General features: G+C 51.7%; 1 protein-coding gene across 2 annotated transcripts; it reads right to left on the bottom strand.

Moving 5' to 3' along the window:
- Positions 1-3051: 3051 nt before the first annotated feature.
- Positions 3052-19264, bottom strand: LOC146398913 (TBC1 domain family member 26-like). 2 transcript variants are annotated; one of them, XR_014818210.1, is made up of 11 exons: positions 19116-19264; positions 17965-18173; positions 16900-17040; positions 14092-14214; positions 11112-11182; positions 9690-9756; positions 9057-9164; positions 6560-6675; positions 5806-5900; positions 5035-5134; positions 3052-4799 (listed from the first exon to the last, which is right to left on the bottom strand). XR_014818210.1 is itself a non-coding variant. In XM_084980673.1 (9 exons), the coding sequence occupies exons 5-9, from the start codon at positions 11117-11119 to the stop codon at positions 5849-5851; spliced, it is 351 nt and encodes a 116-aa protein (XP_084836799.1). In that variant the 5' UTR covers positions 11120-11182; positions 14092-14214; positions 16900-17040; positions 17965-18173; positions 19116-19264; the 3' UTR covers positions 3052-5848. The 2 variants fall into 2 exon arrangements, 1 of the variants encoding a protein (XP_084836799.1); XM_084980673.1 differs by having other exon boundaries at positions 3052-5900.
- Positions 19265-20758: the final 1494 nt, after the last annotated feature.

The raw sequence follows: 20758 nt of genomic DNA, 5'->3' as shown, positions 1-20758 counted from the left end.
CCCATGATAGGGATCAATCAGAGCTGCAGCTAATGATCCATGCTGCAGCCACAGCAACATGGGATTTGAGCCACATCTGAGACCTACACCACAGCTTATAGAAACACCTGAGCAAGGCCATGGATCTAACCCATATTCTCATGGATTGGACTCATTTACACTGTTCCACGATGAGAACTCAGACCTTAGCAAATTTGTAACTGCAGCCTCATCAGAGATTCTGAGCCTGAAGTACCCAAATGAACTGATCAAATTCCAAACCCACTGGAACGATCTGAGATAGTAATAAATGTTGATGTTTTAAACCACTAAGTTTGGGGGTGATTTCTTTATAAGGCAATGGTGTCTGAAATACTGCAGTAATTTATACACTCGAGTATTAGATAAGCTAATTGAACTAGATGGAAAGTGGAAAAAATAGAGAAATAGATATTTTGCATATGCAATCATTTGTATTGCTGGGTCGTGTGACATAGATCATTGTTATAGAATATGTTTCAGATGATTGCCTCTTTAAAAAATCAATTCTTGCAAAAGTTGTAGAAAGGAAAGTTGCTTTGAGTCATAATGTGATATTGGTCATTCTTTTCACCCACATTTATGGTCACTGTGCACTGTGGCAGACAAATGCTCTGTATAGCCTCAATGAGCAACAGGATCTACCTGTTACCAACCCTTGTCTGGCTCTGTCACTGCTGAGTGTACAAAATTCCATTGGTAAATTCCATCACTAACTCCCTCATAGGGCACAATTCTCTAGAGAAAACAACCAGAAATTTGTGGCATCTTAGGTCATTAAAACTCCTCAACCTGGAAGTACTCTTGTGGAAAATTGGGTGAAGGATCCAGCGTTTTCACTGCTGTGGCTCAGGTCACAGATAAGGTGTGGGTTTGATTGTGGCACAGTAACTTCCACCTGCCATTGGCACAGCCAACAAGCAAACAAATGAACAAACAGAAATAAAAAACAAAAACCCTTTCAACTTGAGGGAGACAGCATCTTGCAATGATATATTATGAGTGTATATTTGTTCCCTCTTATTGTAGTTCGTCTGCTGGCTTTATTATTCATGGAGCAGAATGCATGACCTATTGCCAAGCTACTCCACTCACCATCATCTCTAACAAGTTCGCACATTATATAGTAAATAAAGCAAATCACTTGTCATCATAGAATTCACTGGTGTCATTATACCTCCCAGCACCATGAATAATTAACTGAGTGGAAAACTGTCATTTTCTGCTGAAGACAGAGCTGTAGGACCACGTGGGATGCCCTATTGTGAAATGGAATGTCCTCCTATATGTTTAGCATACAGTATGTGCTCAGTAAATTTTGGCCATTTTGTACTTCATGCTAGCCATACTCACAGGTGAAGACCCTCATGCAAATGAAATTCCCCAAGTGAAGCCTTATATTGTCCCTTCTCATTCTAATAGCAAAAAAAAAAAAAAAAAAATCCATTTCCATGCATGATCCAAAAATTCTTCAATTTTTTTGTCTTTTTTTTTTGCCTTTTCAAGGGCCACTCCCTGAGCATATGAAGATTCCTAGGCTAGGGGTCTAATTAGAGCTGTGGCCCCCAGACTACACCAGAGCCACAGAAACATGGGATCCGAGCCACATCTGCAACCTACACCACAGCTCACAGCAACACTGGATCCTTAACCCACTGAGCAAGGCCAGGGATCAAACCTGCAATTTAATGGTTTCTAGTTGGATTTGTTAACCACTGAGCCATGACAGGAACTCCAGATTCTGCAATTTTTGACTGAACATGCTACTTTATTCTGGAACAAGACCCTGTTTCCTATTTGAGCTCTAGTAAAGCCCCAGACTTTCTTGGTCCAAAAGCCATGAGAGACAGCTCTGGGTAAGGACATGAGGTCTCTGATGAGGATGCATATGCAAATCTTTAAGAGGTGGTCTGTTCACAGATTTCCCAGCAATAGGAGCAATACATGATTCTTTTCTAAAGAGGAGATTCATAATACATTACCATAGTCACCATAGTCCACCCCTCATGCCACTTGAATCCATTTCCTATATGCACTGTGAGCATGTCACCCCTAAGGTCCTGTTTCTGAGGGTAACTTAGAAGAGATGGTTAGAGGGATGAACTCTGTCTTTTTCTACTGCAGTTGATCTTAGAGCTGCATCTTATACTCCTCATCTTCTTCCATTACTGCCAATTCTATTCTGGCTTCACTTTTCACCCACAGCTCAACTGATCTCCCTACCTCATCTGGAGGTCTAGTCCAGAACCTTACCCATACAAGGTCTAATCACTTCTTCAAAAATAGTCTTCCTGACACCACTGTGTTTTAGCATCTCCTTTTCCACCTAATATTCAGGACAGTTACCTCTGCCAGTGTCATACAAAGAGCCTCTTCTCTGAATTACTACAGATTGCACTCCTTCTAGTCCTCAGGGTGTAAGATTTAAGCTAAATTCAACACTGACAAATGGGATGAGAAGAAGAAAGTAAAGGATTTTATTATAGTATAATTGATCATTTTAATCAAATCATTCTGAGGCTTTCCAGGATTTTGGAGTTTGCAGTTATGTAAGCCAACCAACAAATATCCTTACATTTAAAAACAATTTCATTTGACTTTTTTATTTACAACCAAAATTATCCTAATTGAAACATATTTATTTTTGTTGTGGCATATGGAGTGTCTAGGCCTGGGATCATATCTGAAATGCAGTTGTAAACTACTCCATAGGTGCAACAACACAGGATCTTTTAATCTACTGTGCCACACTAGCTATAAAATATGTGTCCTTGGTGCTTTCAACCCTATTGTGCTACAGTAGGGATTCCATATTTTATATTGAAATATCCTTATTTAACTATATATGTGACATTGGGCTAACTTATGTCTTGTTAAGCATTTGCATTCTATATCTATTTCTGGGCCACTATATGATTTTAATTGTAATGTTATAATTTGTGTTGTCTTCTAGAATGACTCATTACTCTTTTAAAAGTTAAATGCAATTTGCATACATTTATGCTTTTAGGTGAACTTTTAGAAACAAAGAACTAGCAGACATAGTTCATTTTTATATGGAAAGGAATACAGTATAGTTTTACCATTTTCCCCCAAAGATACAGATGTAACATACTGTCATACTTTTTTAAAAAGAGATTTATGTATTACCATACCTAAAGTTAATTCATTATATTGACAACTTCGTAATAGTTTCTGTCTAAAAGGAAGAGGCTCGGGAGACTATGCAAACTGTGGTAAATAGAATTCGCCAAGTAGAACTGTTCAGATTAGCCAAACAAAAGGGCTTAGAGCAATCAGGCAAGTTTCTGGGAATAATATGATCCAAGATCATTAGAGACATGTTACAAACCCTACCAAATTCACCACTACCATTCTTGCCTCATAGTTACAAGAAAGAAATGAAAGGAGTTCTAGGAGATTTATACTGGGAAATTATTCATGCTTTGCCATTGGAGCTCCTTAATACAAAAGCTTACATGTTTTTCAAAGTGTCTGCTCTATGAACACTTGCAGCTGGATGACTGAGGCAGAAGATGAATTCTGCCACCCTGTGGTGAACACCAGGATTTGGGATTCAATACTTTAGTGCTACAAGTAGCTAGATGCATCTCATTTGAAAGACAAATCTTAGAAGCCACTGGATTTTTGAGGAAAACTTAACTTCATCACAAATGCCCATTGTGTCATGAATAATGTCAAAGGGTCATTTGCAAAATGATGGAGTAGCATTACAAATCTTAATGAAATTGAAATAGCATATCCTGTCATGGCTGTACTGGTCATTGCCCGACAAGGGGCATTGGCTTCACTTGTCATGGGTCAGGAGGGTTGTCCTGGACCCTGTGGCTGCATGTTCAATGTGCCCGGGCACGACTTGTGTCTGGGACCTTGGTGGGGCTGCAGGGCTAGGCCTGCAGTGTCAACTTGAGGGGGACCTTGGCTCATGCTGTAGGGTCAAGTTTCCAACACTCAGGCTCAAACCCGATGTCAACTTCACTGAACACCCATAGTTCCTGGGGATTTTGGGAAGGGAGGTCCATCTCCAGGGCCACATCCAGTCCTGAGGTATGCAGAGGGATGGGAACAGGCAGGACAGACTCAGAGACTCTTGGGCCCTCTGGGGAGTCCTGATGCCATGCTCCCCTCTTGATGGTGTTCTTCAGCCTGTAGGCAGCCCTGGCTGGATGAGGGTCTTGGCTGCTTGTGCTGGGCATGTGGGCCAGGGAGAGCTGGCCTGTCCCCTCCAGAGAGTTCCTTGATGCTTACAGTGATGGGGCAAGGCCTGGGTTCCAGGGATGGTCACTCCAGGACTAGGGGCCTCATGGGGAACTCCTCAGGTTCTACTAGAAGTGAGTACACCAGGTCATTGGCTCCCCCAGTCTCTGTGGTCTGTGCAGGGTGGGGCTCCTGGTGGCCCAAATGGCCATGCTGGCCCCACCCTGAGAACATCCTTTGTGCCTGGGAAGGTTAGGGTTAGTAACTTCAGAGGCTGCCCTGGGCCCCAACCCATACAGGCCAAGCCTTAGAGCAGATGAGCAGGTGGACCAGGGGAGTAGGAAGGCCCTGGATGATCCACAGGTCAATGCCCTGGAAGGGGTGTCAGGAGGGTACCCCTGCTGAGCCCACCTTGAGGGAGTAGGCCATATTTCTTCCTTTGCAGCTCAGTCATTGAGGCTTGTACCCATTTGATCAGAGTGTCATCATCCAGGGCCCAGGGCTTGGAGATGGAGGACTGGAAAAACTCATACAATCCTCCAGGGGCAGCTTCAGGAGGTGTTCTGGGGATAAAGATGCCATCAGGCCAACAGGGGCACCACTGAGAAGGTTCAGCCCCCACCCTGTGGCCTTTCCCTGGGGGCAGCAGGCATGTTCTGCTGGGCCCAAAAGAGCCAAGGCAGTGTCACAGCCAGAGACTGGCCCCATTCTTGCCGTGTGTCCCAGCGCACCTGCCTAGCCTGTGTGTTGACTGACCCACCTGTGTGGCCTAAGCAAACCAGGCTCAGGCTTACTTACTTCTGTGCAGCTTGATGACTGTATAGGGCATGGCCATGAGCATTCCCTCCCGCTCCAGGTTATATGCATCCAATAGTCCCAGCATGAGTTAGAATGGTGTCTGTGGGGACAGCAGACCCAGGAGGGGAAGTTTGAGCAGGGCATGAGGTGTATGTGTCCCAGAACAGGGTAGGAGCCCCCACCACCTCTGGGTCCTGCAGTCCCACAGGCTACCTCCAAACAGGCCCTATAGCTCTTACCTGAGTGGACTGAAGAGGTCCCCACCAGGCCACCTGGGGTTCTAAGGGCCTGTCCTGCACTTCCACTGACATGGAGATAAAAGACTGCTCCAGGCTCCACAGGAGCTCCTCTGAGGGGCCTGGGGCTGACTGCAGGGTGGGCACAGGCTTGCCTTCCTCCTGGGCTGACCCAGGCTTCCCTCCAGGAGCCCAGGGGAAAATGTCTTGACAGAGGACCCCAGTTACCCCCTCCCCAGGGCTCTGGGCTCCCCCTGGGATGCCTCTCAGGGAACTTGTCTCTCTGGGCACACTTACATGGTCAATGAAGCATCGTTGAATCCATAGTGTAGTGTAAATTGCTGTGGACATGTATTCCTTGTCCTGGCAGAGGCAGGAGTGACCAGGGCTGCCCTGCTTGGCTTCAAAACAACCCCTGGAGGCCCCATGCAGCCTCCCCCCTGGCCAGTGGACCCCAGCTCAGGCCTGGCCACACCAGGACTGGGAAGATGAAAGTTCAGCCAGGCCAGGCCCTGTGAGGGCCGCTTCTACTCACCAGGTGCTGCTTCAGCTTGGGGAGGGTCCTTTCCAGAATCTTGTCATGATGGGCCTGCAACCTCTGCAGTTTCGGGAGCCCCAGAATGAAGAAGCCTGAGAATCCACAAGAATCACCCCAAAAGAGTCAGAGATGTATCTGGCAGGGGTTCATGTGCCCTGGGAACCCAGGTCCTCCTCCCTACACAGTGACCCTGGTGTTCAGGATCCACCCCAGCCTGGCTAGATGACTCTTCCCAGATAGGACTTGGTTGCCTTTGAGGCTTGGGGTGGCCCAGGGTTGAGAACCTGCTCACTGAGGCCCAGCTTGGCAGGTGCCCAGTGCTGAGTATCAGGCAGGCATCTGTCTCTGGCACAGGCTCTCTAGACTGTGCCAGTACTGTGTGGCAGGGAGTGTGAACCAAGGGATGGGGTGGGGTGTGCATGAACATCTCCTGGGCCTGGGAGTCAGGTGGGGGGCACAGCAGGGAGAGGCTGCCATTTGGGCCTCCTCTGATTAGGGGCTTGGGGTGGGGTTGCAGATGGCCCAGTGGTGGCAGAAGAGAGGCAGAGGGACCATCAGGGATGGAGTGGTTTGGACAAGGCCAGGGCTGAGGGCTGTGGCTACAGGACCCAGAGGGCCATGGGGGGAGCCTGTGACCTTTGCTGATGGGGAGATGGACCAGGTCATTCCCTGCCAGCCCCACAACTGAGGGAATTCTGCGGGGAGACTCCTGACTCTGAGTAACATCCAGTTTTCCGTGGCATTCACCTACCATGCATGTGTTTTGTTGTCCATCAGTTGGGCCAGTGCCCAGAAAGCATCCTCCTCATTAAGAAATATGAGCAGGATGGTAACAATCTGGTTCATGCCCTGGCAGTAACCCACCTCCTGCAAGAGTCAGACATGGCTGCTGGGACCACTTTGGAGGCCTCCACCACCCCCTCCCTGTGACAAGTTCCCACTCATGCTTGAGCACCATCCAAGGGCCCCCTTTCCCAGATGAGGCATGCTCGGTGCTGGGAACCAGAGAGATTTGGAAGTCCTCCTGTGAGGGGAGGTGGTCGGTTGCTGACTGTGGTCTGTGTGGGCCCAGATTTTGTTTGGTGGTGGTGTGCGGGTGGCCCAAGGCCCCATTGTGGGCAGCCTATGGGGTCCTCTCAGCTTGTGTTCCTTGAGGGATTATTCCAGAAAGAGCAGATGGGGTGGGGAGCTGCCTCCCATGGGCCACACAAGAGTTGGGTTGCTAGGAACTCTCAGCCCTGCTAAGATTCTGATTCATAAAATGGCATTTCAGGACCCAAACTCAAGTGTCACAACCACAGCAATGCTTTATAGGCCCATGTGAACTTGCTATAAAACATTTCTAATCTCGTGGGCTGATGCAGCCCAGGTCTCATGTGCCATTTCTGTCCTTAAAAGTGGGGTCTGCATGCCAGCCATCCATGTCAGTTTAAGAGCAGAGCTCCCCTTGCATCATTTCTGTGGCCATGGGAGCTGGAATCCAGACTGGTGCCAATAGGCCACTGAAGAAGCAGGGCCACTGTGGGATGGCTGACCAGGGGTAGGTGCCCACTGTGTTGTAGACAGAGTAAGCTGCGAGCACATTGAAGAGGGCTTGCTGCCTGGCAAGGGGACAATGGGGCTTTCTATAAGCACCTTCCACTGGTCAAGTGTGTGGTGCATATGGGACACTGGATGGGGCAAGGATTGCTAATGTAGGATGGGGTGATAGAATTGCAGGTTCCATCCCACTTTACTTTTATAAATGATAAAAATTGTTTAAAAAAGTAGACAAACATAAAAATGAAGTGCCATTTTGACTCATCTGACTCTCACTCCATCCTCCTGTGTCAGGTCCAGCCTGCTCTCCGCTGCCCAGTGCCCCTCCCATACCTGCAGGGGTTCGTTTACTTCTGAGGGCACAGCCAACCTCCCTCAGGGCCACTCCAGCCCTGTGTGCTCCCACTCCTGCAGGTGCTCTGCCCAGGCCCCACTCTCACCATTTCAGGTCCAGCCATTGTCCTCATGCCTCCCCTCCCCCAGAATCCCCCTGGCCACCACACCCCTGCTCCCCTGTTCCACTGCCCCAGGACAAATTGCCCAGCATCCTCACTTGATGCCACAATGCTCCCTGAACATAATATTGTTTTGGAAGGTGTGGCTCACATCCATGTTGATAAATTTGATATCCAGAGAGTAGAGACTGGCCTGCTCCCTCATTCTCTGTGGGTAGAGCTGGGGGTTGGGGGGGGTCAAGGCCAGAGGCCTGGAACCCTAACCAGCAGAGCAGGCACTGCCAGCTCAATGTGAGTGTTTTTAGAGAAACCTTTCTTTTGCTTGTTTTGGAGGCCAGACATGATGACAAGGGGGCCAAGGTCACAGCCTGTGCCCAGAAGCCCTGTGGATAATCAGCCCGTGGCTTCTACAGGCCCATACCCCCACCCAATGGTTACACACTGGCCAGGCCACCAGATCCCCTCCTCCCCCACCCCACACAAGGCAGTCCAAGATGACAGTGCCTCTGCCCTGGTTCTGGGCTTGTCCCCTGGGAGGCTTCTCCCAGGTGTGTGTGTCCAGGGCAGTGGGATGCTGGGAGGGCAACTGGGCCTCTGTCTCTTGACCCCTCTGAGTCCCACCACACATAGGCTGGGTGAGGAAGAGGGCCAGAAGGGCCTTGTTTTCAGGGCCTTTTGAGAGCCTGAGGACTAAGTGTGATGCTGGCTCTTTTCCCACAGTGTCAGTGGGTGTTCACCACGCTCAGGGGCCTCTCAGATCACCCATCATTGAGCAACTTGGACACCTGTAGCCACTGTCACACCCACTCCCATGCACTTCTCCTGCTGATGCTGCTCAGCCGGGTGCATAGAGCCCCCAACCTGGGCTGTGAGACTTAGGGTACCCATGGTGGGGATGGGGCTGAGTGGCAGGAACTGGCCAGGGGTAGGGACCACTCTTGGTCAATGGATTGAGACCTGTTTCTTGTCCCAAGGCAGTCAGGTCTGTGTTCATCTGGCCTGCTGTCTACTTCCATGGTTTCAGTGGGGTCACCTTGCTCTTTCCTCTTGGCTTCTGTCCCTTGCCCTGTGACTCTGTCCCCCTCATGGGTCTGGGAGGCCTTAGTGTGATTCTGCCTGTCCACCCTTGGACTCAGTGACTACATGGTTGGCATGGCTTTCCTGGCAGGTGGGCCCTGGGCCTATAAGCCTGGGAGGTGCCAGGAAAGCTGGGGACATGCAAGGGTCCCTGAGGCACAGGTGGAGGGGCCATACCTTGTATTTCCCTTGGTTCTCTGCCTTCACATTCTCCAGGTCCAACAGCAGAGACCATGCCTCTCCTCTCACCTGTGGGGGTATCCCCTTGTAGACCCACTGGTGCATCTGTGGTAAGAAGGGGCCCTAAGACTGCTGCAAGTGACACCCAGTGAAATGAAGCAAGACTCATGCAGAAGTTGCTCAGGAGAGGCTGGCTCTGCCTGGGACTGGCCCTGTCTCTCCCAGCTAAGAATAGGCTGTGGTGTGGGCATGGCTGGTCCACCCTGTGATGTCCTAGGATAGGGTGGCCAAGGAAGCCCCAGGGGACACAGATCAGCCTCCTTTAGGGTCAGAATGCTCAGGTTTCTACTTTTTGACTGCACCAGCATTTACTCCAGTTCCTCAGCACCTTCACCCACTTAGTGGCTCACCTGGTATCCCTGGGATCTTTGCTGGAAATGGGGACATGGTGGTGTTAGCCAAGATTCCTGCTTCCCTAAAGTGGCCCTGACTCAGGGCTCTGATCTTAGAGGAGGCAGACCCCGCACAGCCCAAGGACCCCCAACAGCTCTAGGGTCAGGCAGAAAGGAACCACAGCCACCACTTGGCCACCTCCCACCTCCTACCAGCATAGCATGGACTGGCTCTCACCCTCGTCTCTTGGGTGCTGAGGCTGTGGATGTTGAGGTCCTGGATGCTGAGGCTAGGCTGCTCCTGACTACAAGGCAAGAGAAGTAAAGCTGTGAGGACCAGGTGCCTAGAGGCCCCCAGCCCTTGACACCCCCCATCTTAACCAGGGATACCCTGAAATAGAGGATGACCCAAGGAGGGTGCCAGCTCTGGAGCAGACTACAACACCCCAGTCAGTGCCCCTACTTCCACTGAGGCTGGCCACCCCCTCTGCACTGTGCACCCCCAATCCTGACCTGACAGGTGTGTGGCTCCTCCCAGAACAGACCCAGAAACTTCAGCCCAATCTCCCCTCCCCCATCATGGCCAGGCCAGCCATCCTACCCTGAATCTCCTCCTGGCACTACACAAGGAGTCAAACTTCACCTGCCTCTGTCACCTTCCTGTGAGCTTTTAGGTCCTACATTACCACCTCCTAATCATCTGTCCAACATCTGAAGCAACATCTCACTGCCCTTCACACTGTCCCCACATGGCCCCATGGCTGGGCCCACTGCCCTTGGAGACCTGTTGGCCAGGTGCCCCTCCCCCTGTGGCCAGGCTCTGTAGAGCCACTGCAGATCAGACTGAGCCCTGACCCTGACCCTGCTGGATGGCTGCCCTGGGCTCTCCCAAGTGTGGGTGTAGAGGCCACAGGGCTAAGGTCCAGGCTGGCTCAGCCCCCAGTTTTTTCTGTACATTCTTCAAGCTCTCTCACCCCAAGCCTAGTGTGGACCCTGGTCCCCAGTGGCCACCAGGATTTGAGGCCCTGAGCTAGACAGAAGGGTTCTGCCTCCAGAGGTGTTTCTGCAAATGGCAACCCTCCCTGGGGAGGGGGGAATGGGTGTCAAGATGACTCATGGCAAAAACCCTAGCCTGTCTGTGGCCTTGTACAGCGACAGGTCAGCATCATCCCATGGGTCTGCTGAAGGGCATGACTGGTGCCCCTGAAACCCAGATGGGGCACCAAGGTGAGGGTACAAGCCGAGTGTCCTCAGGAGCCCAGAAACCTCTGATGGTGGCCAAGCATGAGAACCTGCCCCAAGGGGAGCCACCTGTACCTCATCAGCTCCTACCTTCTCTGGTCCTGTATGGGACACACCTGCTCCTGCTTCCTCTCAGCCTCACATGGTAAGCCTTTGCTCTGATAGCCCAGGGACATACATTCCCCCTGGGCTGTGATTCCCCACCTTGGGCCTCACCTTCCCCTTCAGGGAGTGGTCCACACCTGGGATATTATGATTCCCATTGGGGGATGTACCTGCTCCTGCTGATGACAATGACCTTCGGGCCTCACCTGTCCAACTTGGGTCTTTCCCACCAGGCCTCCCTGCCTGCCCTTGGCTCTGACCCCTGCCAGGGCTGCAGCTCCTCCTAATGGCTAGGCTCCCTCTGGTGCCTCACCTGCTCATAGCTGGCAATGATATCTGCTTGTTCCAGGACCAGCAGGGTCTCCAGCTTTACCATGTCTGATGCTGAAAGAAAAACTCCAAATATTCCAGTGCATGAAAGAGCTTCAGAGAACCAACAGGTCAAAGTGGGCCCCCTGTTGGCAGCTCCCCTTCTGTCTGATCAGATGGGAGAAAACCATGGTGCCTGGGTGGGTGACATCCCAAACATCCTAACACTTCCACTTACAGACCGTTGCCAGCAGTCTGGAGATCCTGTCACAATGAGATGAGGAGGAACGAGAAGGGGGCCAGGAGGCCAAGGCCAGCAACTGTCCTGCAGCACAGGGGAGTGAGCTCTCTGGCCCAGGGGCACTGAGGGAAGGGCAGCTGCAAGCTGTGGAAGGCCTCACAGGCTCATAGGACTCATATATTGCTTAGGCATCAACAGGCCAGGCAACAAAATATAAACATTGATAAAGTGGAATTGATTCAAATTAAAACAGCTGTGCCTCAAGTGACACTGTCAAGAAAAAGACAACCCACACAATGAATAAAAATGTGAGAATAACCTGACAGATAAGAACCCAGTATACAGAATACGGCCAAACTCTTAAGTCCACTATAGAAATGGCCCAAGTAGACATTGGGCAGAGGGCCTGAATAGACATTTCTATAAAAGCAACCCAACTTTGGAAATCAAGGCCAAAGGGCACAGGAGAGCAGTCTCAACATTAGCATCAGGGGGATGCAAATTGAAGCCAGCAGAGGACCAAACTTCTCACCCACTGGAGTGGCTGTTACTGATCAAGTGAGGACACAGAGAAGCTGGCACTTTCCTGTTTGGCTGGCAGGATTGTAAAATGGGGCAGCTTCTATGGAAAACCAGTCCTTTCTCCAAAAGTTAAATGAAGAGTTGCCACATGATACGACAGGTCCATTCCCAGGTATACACCCAAGAGAGAGGAGGACAGGGACACAGATAGATGTACATGCACATTCATAGCAGAGCTACTCCCAAGGGCAAAAAGGTGGGCCCCATCTAAGTAGCCCTGGGTAGGTGGCTGGAGTACCAGGATGTGGTGGTACATCATTCAACCAGAAAAAGAGGGAAACACTGCCACGTGTTGCAACATGGATGGATATGATGCTCAGGAAAGAAAGCAGACACGGAGACCACATGCTGTGAGGTTCCATGGAGGTGCTGTGTCCAGCAGAGCCAGGCCCAGACAGAAAGAGGTCAGTGGCCCCCAGCACTGGGGGAGGGCCCAGTGGGGGTATGTACTGATAGGAGATTTTTTTTTCATGAGGTAGAGAAAGGTGGAAATAGTGGTGACGGTGGTATGGCTCTGCTAATACACTAAATACCACAGAGTGGTATAATTTAGCACCTACATTTGATGTGTAAATTTTAAGAAAAAAGCTCTGAGCCAGATTCCCTGCCTTCTGGGCCCCAGGAGGCACTTAACTTGGGAGTGGAAGGTGCACAGGTGAAAATAAGGCCCAGTATTCTCCCATCCAAGGAGCGCTCTTTGTTCCAGCCCACTAAGCTCTTCCCTGACCATGTGCCCACCCTGGAGGTGTCCACTAGCTGGATGTGTCCACTAGGGAGGCAGGGTGGGGTGTCGGGACCAGGGATCTCTAGGACAAGAGGCTCCCATCTGTTCCATTCCTTTTTTTTGTTTTGTTTTGTTTTGTCATTTTGTCTTTCTGGGGCTGCACCTGTGGCATATGGAGGTTCCAGGCCAGCAGTCAAATTGGAGCTGCAGCTACCGGCCAATGTCACAGCCACAGCAATGCCAGATCTGAGCCCAGTCTGTGACCTACAACACAGCTCTCTGCAATGCTGGATCCTTAACCCACTGAGCAAGGCCATAGATTGAATCTGCAAACTCATGGTTTCTAGTTGGGATTCCTTAACCACTGAGCCATGACAGGAACTCCTGCTCCATTCCCCTTAACTCTCAGCTGATTCTTCCTGGTGAATCAGGGAAGAACACCAGCCCATTGGGTGGTGATGGAATTGGTAAAAGGATAACATATTTGACCATAGGCAGCCTCTGTGCTATGAGATCATCCCTAGGTTCACAGTTCTGAACAAGTCACAGGGGGAACGGCCTCATTTTCCCTGTTCACATGGTGGGACACATCAGTTCTGGGACAACACAAAGAAGTTCTAGCCAATGGGGAACACAGCTGGGGTCTGTGGGTCAGATGACACATGGAGCAATGGGGGACAGGATGCTGAACTGGGTGAGGCTCTTATGTCCCCAGCCCACAGGCCACACATGCTCACCCAGCTGGTGTCCCTGATCTCAGGTGGGTTGGAGGGGAAAACTCTGGGATCCAGTCCAAAGAAGAGGCTTTGGGACCATTGGAAGGACCATTGGGACCTGGAGAGTTGCCTGAGCTCAGACCTCCTCCTTTGCAATTGCCCCATGTTGCTCCTCATCCTTCCATTCATGCCTCTTGACCTCCTTCCTCCTCCTCTGTCTCCCTAATGTCCGCCTCCTACCACCACTTTTCCATGTTCCTCCAACATTCACACTCATCCACAGTGGTCTCAATGCTGCATTCTTCCCATTCCCCAGGGCCCATGTCTCCTCCACCCACCTCCACAACAGTCCTTCACGTTCCTTCTCCCCACCCATTACTCCTCGGCCAGCCATTCACCCTTCCACCCCCTACATCCATCTCTCCACATGATCCAGCTTCCTTGCACATCCACCTCCTCCTCCTCCTGCATGTTCTCTCCTCACTACTCCTCCCCACCTTTTCTGGGCCGGGGGTCTGAGCTCAGACCTCGGGCTCCTCTCAGGTATTCAGGCACCTCTGGCAGCATCCTGAACCTCATGGAGCCCTGAGCAGGCTGCATCTTCAGTGTTTGGTGCTGTAGGTCCTTGTCACATTGGCTACAGACCAGAGTGGTCCAGGCTCCCACCAGTGACCTCTGTCTCCTAGTGTCAGTATGTGGTGAGGGAGCAAGTCACACTTGCCTTTGCGACTCTCACTGCTGGAGCTGTGCCTCTTTGGTGGAAATGCACCCAGGGACAGGGTGGGAGAGATGGAGAAATGGGCGAGCGTCAGAGCAGGTCAGAGACCACAGGGCCTCCAACTGCCTGGGGACAAGAAAAAAGTGAGTGCCAGGCAGCAGACAGAATTCTTGGGTTGCTGTTATTCCAAAAACAATAGGGCTGAGGCTGGAGTTCACATTGAGCTCATAACTAAAGACTCATCATCTCCAGGGGCAGGGCTGTAATCCAGCAGGACAAGATGGCAGGGGAAGATGACAGGGGAAGATGTAACCTGTCAGGTGATGGACACGGGCACATGGAAACTCAGGAAAGCTTGGTCCCCCAACCCTCACCTTCCTAACTCTTCCTCTCTCCATCCCTCTTAGGAGTTCAGGGAAGATAATGATGTGGAATCTTAAGTTCCTGGGTTTGACATGACTCAGGCCAGCGATGGACCACCCAGGTAAGAGCAGCTCCCAGATTTCTCTGGGTCTGAGCATCAAACGAGTAGCTCACATGGGTACACTTTAAAGTGATACCACCTCTATACCAGTAGATCAGGCTGTTGGCCGGCCTGGACCTGCAACTCTACTTCAGCCTCTTCTCCATCTCACCTCCATTCTCTTCCATCCAACTCCCACTCCTCCACCTCCTCGTGCATGGTCCTCCACTCTCCCTCCTCCATATACATCTCCTCCATCACCCCCTCCCCATCCATCAAAATTTTCTTTTCTTCCTCACAGTCCTGTCTTTAATGCTCCTCATCACTCACCTGCTTTCTCCATCCTCCTGCATTCACCTTTCCTCCTACATCCATCTCTCATCTGGCTTGACCGTCCTTCCTCCCCATCCTCCTTCTCCTCCTGTGCCTGCATCCTCTCCCCTCCTCCTCCTCCTACAACCTCTCCCCTCCCTCCTACTCCCCCTCTTCCACTTCTGGTCAAGGATTCTGAGCTCTAACCTCAGGCTCCTGACAGGGACTGAGGCACCTCTGTCAGCACCCCACATTTCACAGGGGCCTCAGGGGGCTACACATATGGTGGTTGGTGCTGGATGTCCTTGTCACCTCAACCTCAGACCAGAGTGGTCCAGGCACCCACCATGGGCCTCTTTACTTGAAGTGTCAGTAGGGGCTGAGGGCACAGCTCTTGCTCACCTTTCTGACTCTCACTGTTAGATGTGGGACTCTCCCCTTAAGATGGTAAAAAGGTAACCAGGCGGGTGTGGGGATCAGGTGGGTAAGAGCAGGGCAGGCAGGTGAGTGAGTGTCAGAGCAGGTCAGTGGCCACGAGGGCCTCCAACTGCCTGGGGACACGAAGCAGAGTGGGTTCATAGCAGCAGATACAAACCTGGGGTCTCTGCCATTCCAAGCATTATGGTGCCCATCCCACTGGCCAGGAACAGCACTGACTCCTTGACCTGAAAAGTGACTTTCTTTTCTGGGAGGGTCCTCTGTCCGCACAGGGGAACATCAGCAAGGGCAAGTGGAGACTGGCTGTGCTGGAAACTTGAGACCAGCTGGTCCTCCAACCTTTCTTGCACTCCTCCTCTCCCCTGTCTGATAGCAGTGCCAGGAGGATTCTGATGTGGACCCTAAGCCCTTGCCATTGGACTTGAATCAGGCCAGCTATTTCATACCACCTTGACTTCACCCAGATTCATGAGGTCTCTGCATCTGAGCATCAACCCAGGGTTTCAGTAGGGTACAAGCAGTGCAGGGACCCCATCCAGATCCCAATAGAGCTGGTTCTGGGCTGGCATGGACCCCCTGCTCCCCCTCCATTCATCCATCTAGGACAAAGTTCAGATGTCTGGGTCAGTATTGACCACATAACCAAGGAGGTTATTCTCTCCAGGGACAAGGCTATAACATGGCAGGAGAAGTTGACAGGAGCAGGTGTCACCTGGCTGGTGAGGGACCTGGGCAAATGGACCTTCACTAACATTTGGACCCCAACTCTGACCTTCATTCACTCTTCCTCTCCCCTCCCACTTAGGGTTTCCAAGAAAGTACTCATGTAGACCCTAGGCCCTTGCGGTTTGACTTGACTCAGGCCAGCAATTTGCCACCCAGGCCTTACCACGTTGCCAGAATTCACCAGGTCCAAGCATCAAACCAGGAGCTCACTCAGGTACACCCTTTAAGAGACCCCACCCAGCTCCCAATACCACCTGCTCTGGGATGGCCTGGACCCCCTGCTTCCCCTCCCCCCTCTTCCATCTGTCCTTTAACCTCTTCTGTCCATCCATCTCCTCCTGTATAGTCCTTTCCTCCCCTTCCTCTATCTATTCCTCTTCCTCCTCCTGTTCTTCGTGCTCTTCCTGATCCATCTTCCTTGCATCCCCCTCCCCACCTCCATTCATGTTTTCTCCTCTTCCTCTCACTCTTGTCCCTATTTCTCCCCCTCATTCACCTCCTCCCTCCAACCTGCTGCATCTATCTTTTCTCCTGAATCCATCTTTCCTCTGGCTAGACCTTCCATCCTTCCCATCCTCCTCCTCCTCTTGCATCCTCTCCCCTCCTGCATCTCCTTCAGCCTCACCTGTCCATCTTCTCCCCTTCCTCCTTTTCTGGCCAAGAGTCTGAGCTCTAACCTTGGGCTCCTTGCAGGGAGTCAGGCACCTCTGGCAGCAGCCCATAGGTCATTGAACCCAGAAGGGGCTTCATGCTCAGGGATTGGTGCTAGAGGTCCTTGTCATCTCAACCTCAGACCCACGTGCTCCAAGCACCCACCACAGTCCTCTACCCTTGAGATATTTGTAGAGGGTGAGGGTGCAGCTCAAGCCCACCTTTCTGACACTCCTTGTTGGATGTGGGCCTCTCCTCTCAAGATGGTAAGAAGGTGGGTGTGGAGATCAGGTGGGTTAGATCAGGGCCAGAATATGAGCAAGCTTCAGAGCAGGTCAGTGACTGCAAGAGCCTCCAACCACCTGGGGACATGAAGCAGAGTGGGTTCCAGGAAGCTGGCATAACTACAAGTTCATTCTAATGCCACACAATATTGGGCTGAGGTCAGAATTCAGGGTCAGTACTGAGCCCAAAATGAAGGAGGTCATCTTTTCCAGGGGCAGGGCTGTAACCCAGCAGGGGAAGATGATCACAGACAGGTCTAGCCTAGCAGGTGATAGACTCAGGCACATGAAAACTCAGGAACACCTGGTCCCTAACCCAGATCTTCCTTCACTCCTCCTCTCCCCTCCCTCTTAGGGGTTCAAGGTGGACCCTAAGACATTGCCATTGTACTAGAATTAGGCCAGCAATTTCCCACCCAGGCCTCCCCCAGCTCCCTGTGGTTGGCGAGTTTGCAGCATTAAATCAGGGTCTAAATCAAGTGTAATCTATAGCAAACCAACTTGGAACCCAAGACCGACTCTCAGGGCTGGCCTGAATGCCCTGCTCTCCTCCACATCCTCTTCCATCTCTGCTTCATCCTCTTCCATCCACCTCTTGCACCATCCACCTCCTCCTGCTCAGTCCTCCCCCTCCTCCAACTCCTCCTCCTATGTCAATTGCCTGACACTCCATCCATCTTTTCTCTTCTTTATCTCACTCCTATCTTCATTCCTTGTCCTCACTCACCACCTCCTCCCTCTCTCATCCTACATCCAACTCTGGTGTAGCTGGACCTTCCTTCCTCCCATCCTTCTCTCCTACATCATTCCCCTCCCTCCTACTCTGCATCTTCCTTTTCTGGGCCAGGTGTCTGAGCTCTGACCTCAGGCTCCTGAAAGGGACTCAGGTACCTCTGGCAGCAGCCTGCACTGCAGGGAGCCCTTAGGGGTCTGCATGCTCAGTGGTTGGCGCTGGAGGTCCTTGTCACCTCCCCCCAAGCCCTGAGTGGTCCAGGTACTCACCAGTGACCTCTGTTCTTGAGGTGTTGGTAGGGGGTGAGGGTGCAGCTCCTGCTCACCTTTCTCACTCTCACAGTTGGATGTGGGCCTCTCCTCTTAAAATTGTAACAAGGTAACCAGTCGGGTGGGGGAATCAAGTGGGTCAGAGAAGGTTGGGCAGACAGATGAACAGATGTCAGAATGGGACAGCAACCACGAGGGCCTCCAACTGCCTGGGGACAAAAAGCAGAGTGGCTGTCAGGCAGCAGGCAGAATTGTGTGCTCACTGTTATTCTCCACCAGTAGAGCTGATGTCAGAGATCAGGGTCAACATTGAGCTCATAACCAGGAAGGTTACCCTCTCCAGGGACAAGGCTGTCAGGAGAAGGTGACTGGGGCAGCTTTTGCCTGGCAGTCCACGGACTTGGGCATATCAACCCTCAGGAACACTTGGTCCCCTAACCCTGGCCTTCCTTCACTCCTCCATATTAGAGGTTTCTGGGAGGATAGTGATGTGGACCCTACATTTTTGCCTTTGGATTTTAATCAGGCTTTGAATCAGGACAGAGTTTTCCCACCCAGGCCTGAGGTTCCCTGGGACACAGCATCAAACAAGATGCTCCCTCAGGTACAACTTTTAAGAAAAACCATTTGGAATTCAATACAGCAGACACTGGGCTGGCCTGGACACCCTGCTTCTCTTTAACTCCCTTCTCCATGTCACCTTCGTTCTCTTCCATCCACCTCCATCTCCCCACCTCTCCTCCACTTCCTTCCTTCTGCATTCCCCTCCCCCCAACCATTTTCCTTTACTTCCTCACCCTCCTGTATTTTATACTCCTCCTCACTCACCTCCTACTTCCTCCTTTCTCCATCCAACTCTGGTCCCACTAGACCTTCCTTCCTCCCCATCTTCCCCACCCTCCTCCTCCAGCTCCTGGATTCTCTCCTGTCACTCCTCCTCCCCCTCTTCCTTTTCTGGGCCAGGAGTCTGAGCTGTCACCTCAGGCTCCTCAAAAGGACTTGGGCATTCTGGCCCTGAAGGGTGCTGCATGCTCAGTGGTTGGTGCTGGCAGTCTTGTCACCTCAGCCCCAGACCTGAGTGGTGCAGGCACCCACCAGTGGCCTCTATCCTTGAGGTGTTGGTAGTGGGTGAGGGAGAAGTTCAAACTCACCTTTCTGACTCTCACTGTTGGACTTAGGCCTCTCCTCTCAAAATGGTAAAAAGGTAACCAGGTGGGTGTGGAGATCAGGTGGGTCAGAGCAGGGTGGGCAGATGAGCGAGCATCAGAGCAGGTCAGTGACTAAGAGGGACTCCAGTAGCCTGGCGACATGAAGCAGAGTGGTACAGGGCAGGGCACAGAACTCTAGGGTCACTGCCTTTCCACCCACAGTGGAAATGGGCCATTCCTTTGGCCAGGAGCAGCACTGAACTCTTGACCTATAAAATGACTTTCCTTTGGTATGAGGTCCTCTCTCCACACAGGGGAGTGTGACCAGGAGCAGGTGGAGCCTGGCTGAGCTGGACATGGGCACCTGGAGTCTCATGACCATCTGGTCCTCCAACCCTGACCTTCTCTAACTCCTCCTCTCATATTACTTGTCAGCAGTGCCAGGTGGATACTGATGTGGACACTAAGCCCTTGCAGGTGGACTGGAATCAGGCCAGTGATTTCCCACCTCATCCTCACCCAGCTCCCTGAGGTTTCCCAAGTCCAACAATCAAACCAGGGGCTTGTTCAAGCAGAAACCATTGAGTTTGCTCTGGGATGGCCTGGACCCCCTTCTCCTCCTCCATCCATCCATCTCCTCCTGCTCCTTTGTCCTCCTCCCGCTACACTTTTCCTCTTGCTCCTTTGTTCCTTCCTCCTCTTCCCCTCCATCTTTCCTCCACTTCATCTTCCTCGTTTTTCTCCTCCTGAAACCTCTCTGTCTCATCTTCTTCCCACTGTGCCCCCAACCTGGAGTCAGTTTTCTCAACTCTGACCTTGGGCCACTCACATGGAATCAGGCATTGTGGGAAGCAGCCTTCACCCCTTACAGACACAAGGGACTGCATGCAGCTGGCTCATGGTCAGGGCTGGGTTTGGCACCATCTTGGCTGAGACCACAGAGGACTGAGTCACCAACCTGGTTGCCCCTGTCCCCAAGAGTCAGTATGAAGTGTAGGTTTTTCTTACCTTTATGACCTCTTGCTGTTATAGCTGGTCTCTGCTGTATAAATGGACACAGCTTCAGGTCTGTGGGTCAGAACAGGGAGGGCAGGTGAGTGTCAGAGCAGGTCAGAGACCACAAGGGCCTCCAACTGCCTGGGGATACAAAACAGAGAGGGTGCCTTGCAGAGGGTGGAACTTGGAGGTCACTGCCATTCCACCCAAAATAGGGCCAAGGTCAGAGGTCAATGTTAGCACTGAATCCATAACCAAGGAGGTCATCCTCTCCAGGGACAGGGTGGTCAGCTGGCAGTGGAAGTTGACTGGGCCCGCTGTAGCATGGCAAGCAATGGACCTGGGCACAGGGACTCTCAGAAACACTTGGTCTCCCAACCATGACCTTTTTTACTTCTCCTCTCCCCCTCCCTATTAGGGGTTCCAGGACAGTACTGGTGTGGACACTAATCCCTTGCCAATGAACTTACATCAGGCCAGAGATTTCCCACCCACACCTCCCACAGCTCCCTGAGGTTCCCAGGGTCCAAGCATCAAACCTGGGGCTCACTCAGCTACACCACTGAAGCAACCCCATCGGGATCACAGTACCATCTTCTCTGGGCTGGCCTGGACCCCCTATTTCCCCTCCTCCCCTCCTCCATCTCTCC

This window comes from Sus scrofa, chromosome 10, assembly GCF_054392235.1.
Source record: "Sus scrofa isolate SSC_HxYL_T2T_F1_AM1 chromosome 10, Sscrofa_HxYL_maternal_Yorkshire_Landrace_v2.0, whole genome shotgun sequence".
NCBI lineage: Eukaryota > Metazoa > Chordata > Mammalia > Artiodactyla > Suidae > Sus > Sus scrofa.
This window is presented reverse-complemented; position numbering and strand designations above follow the sequence as displayed.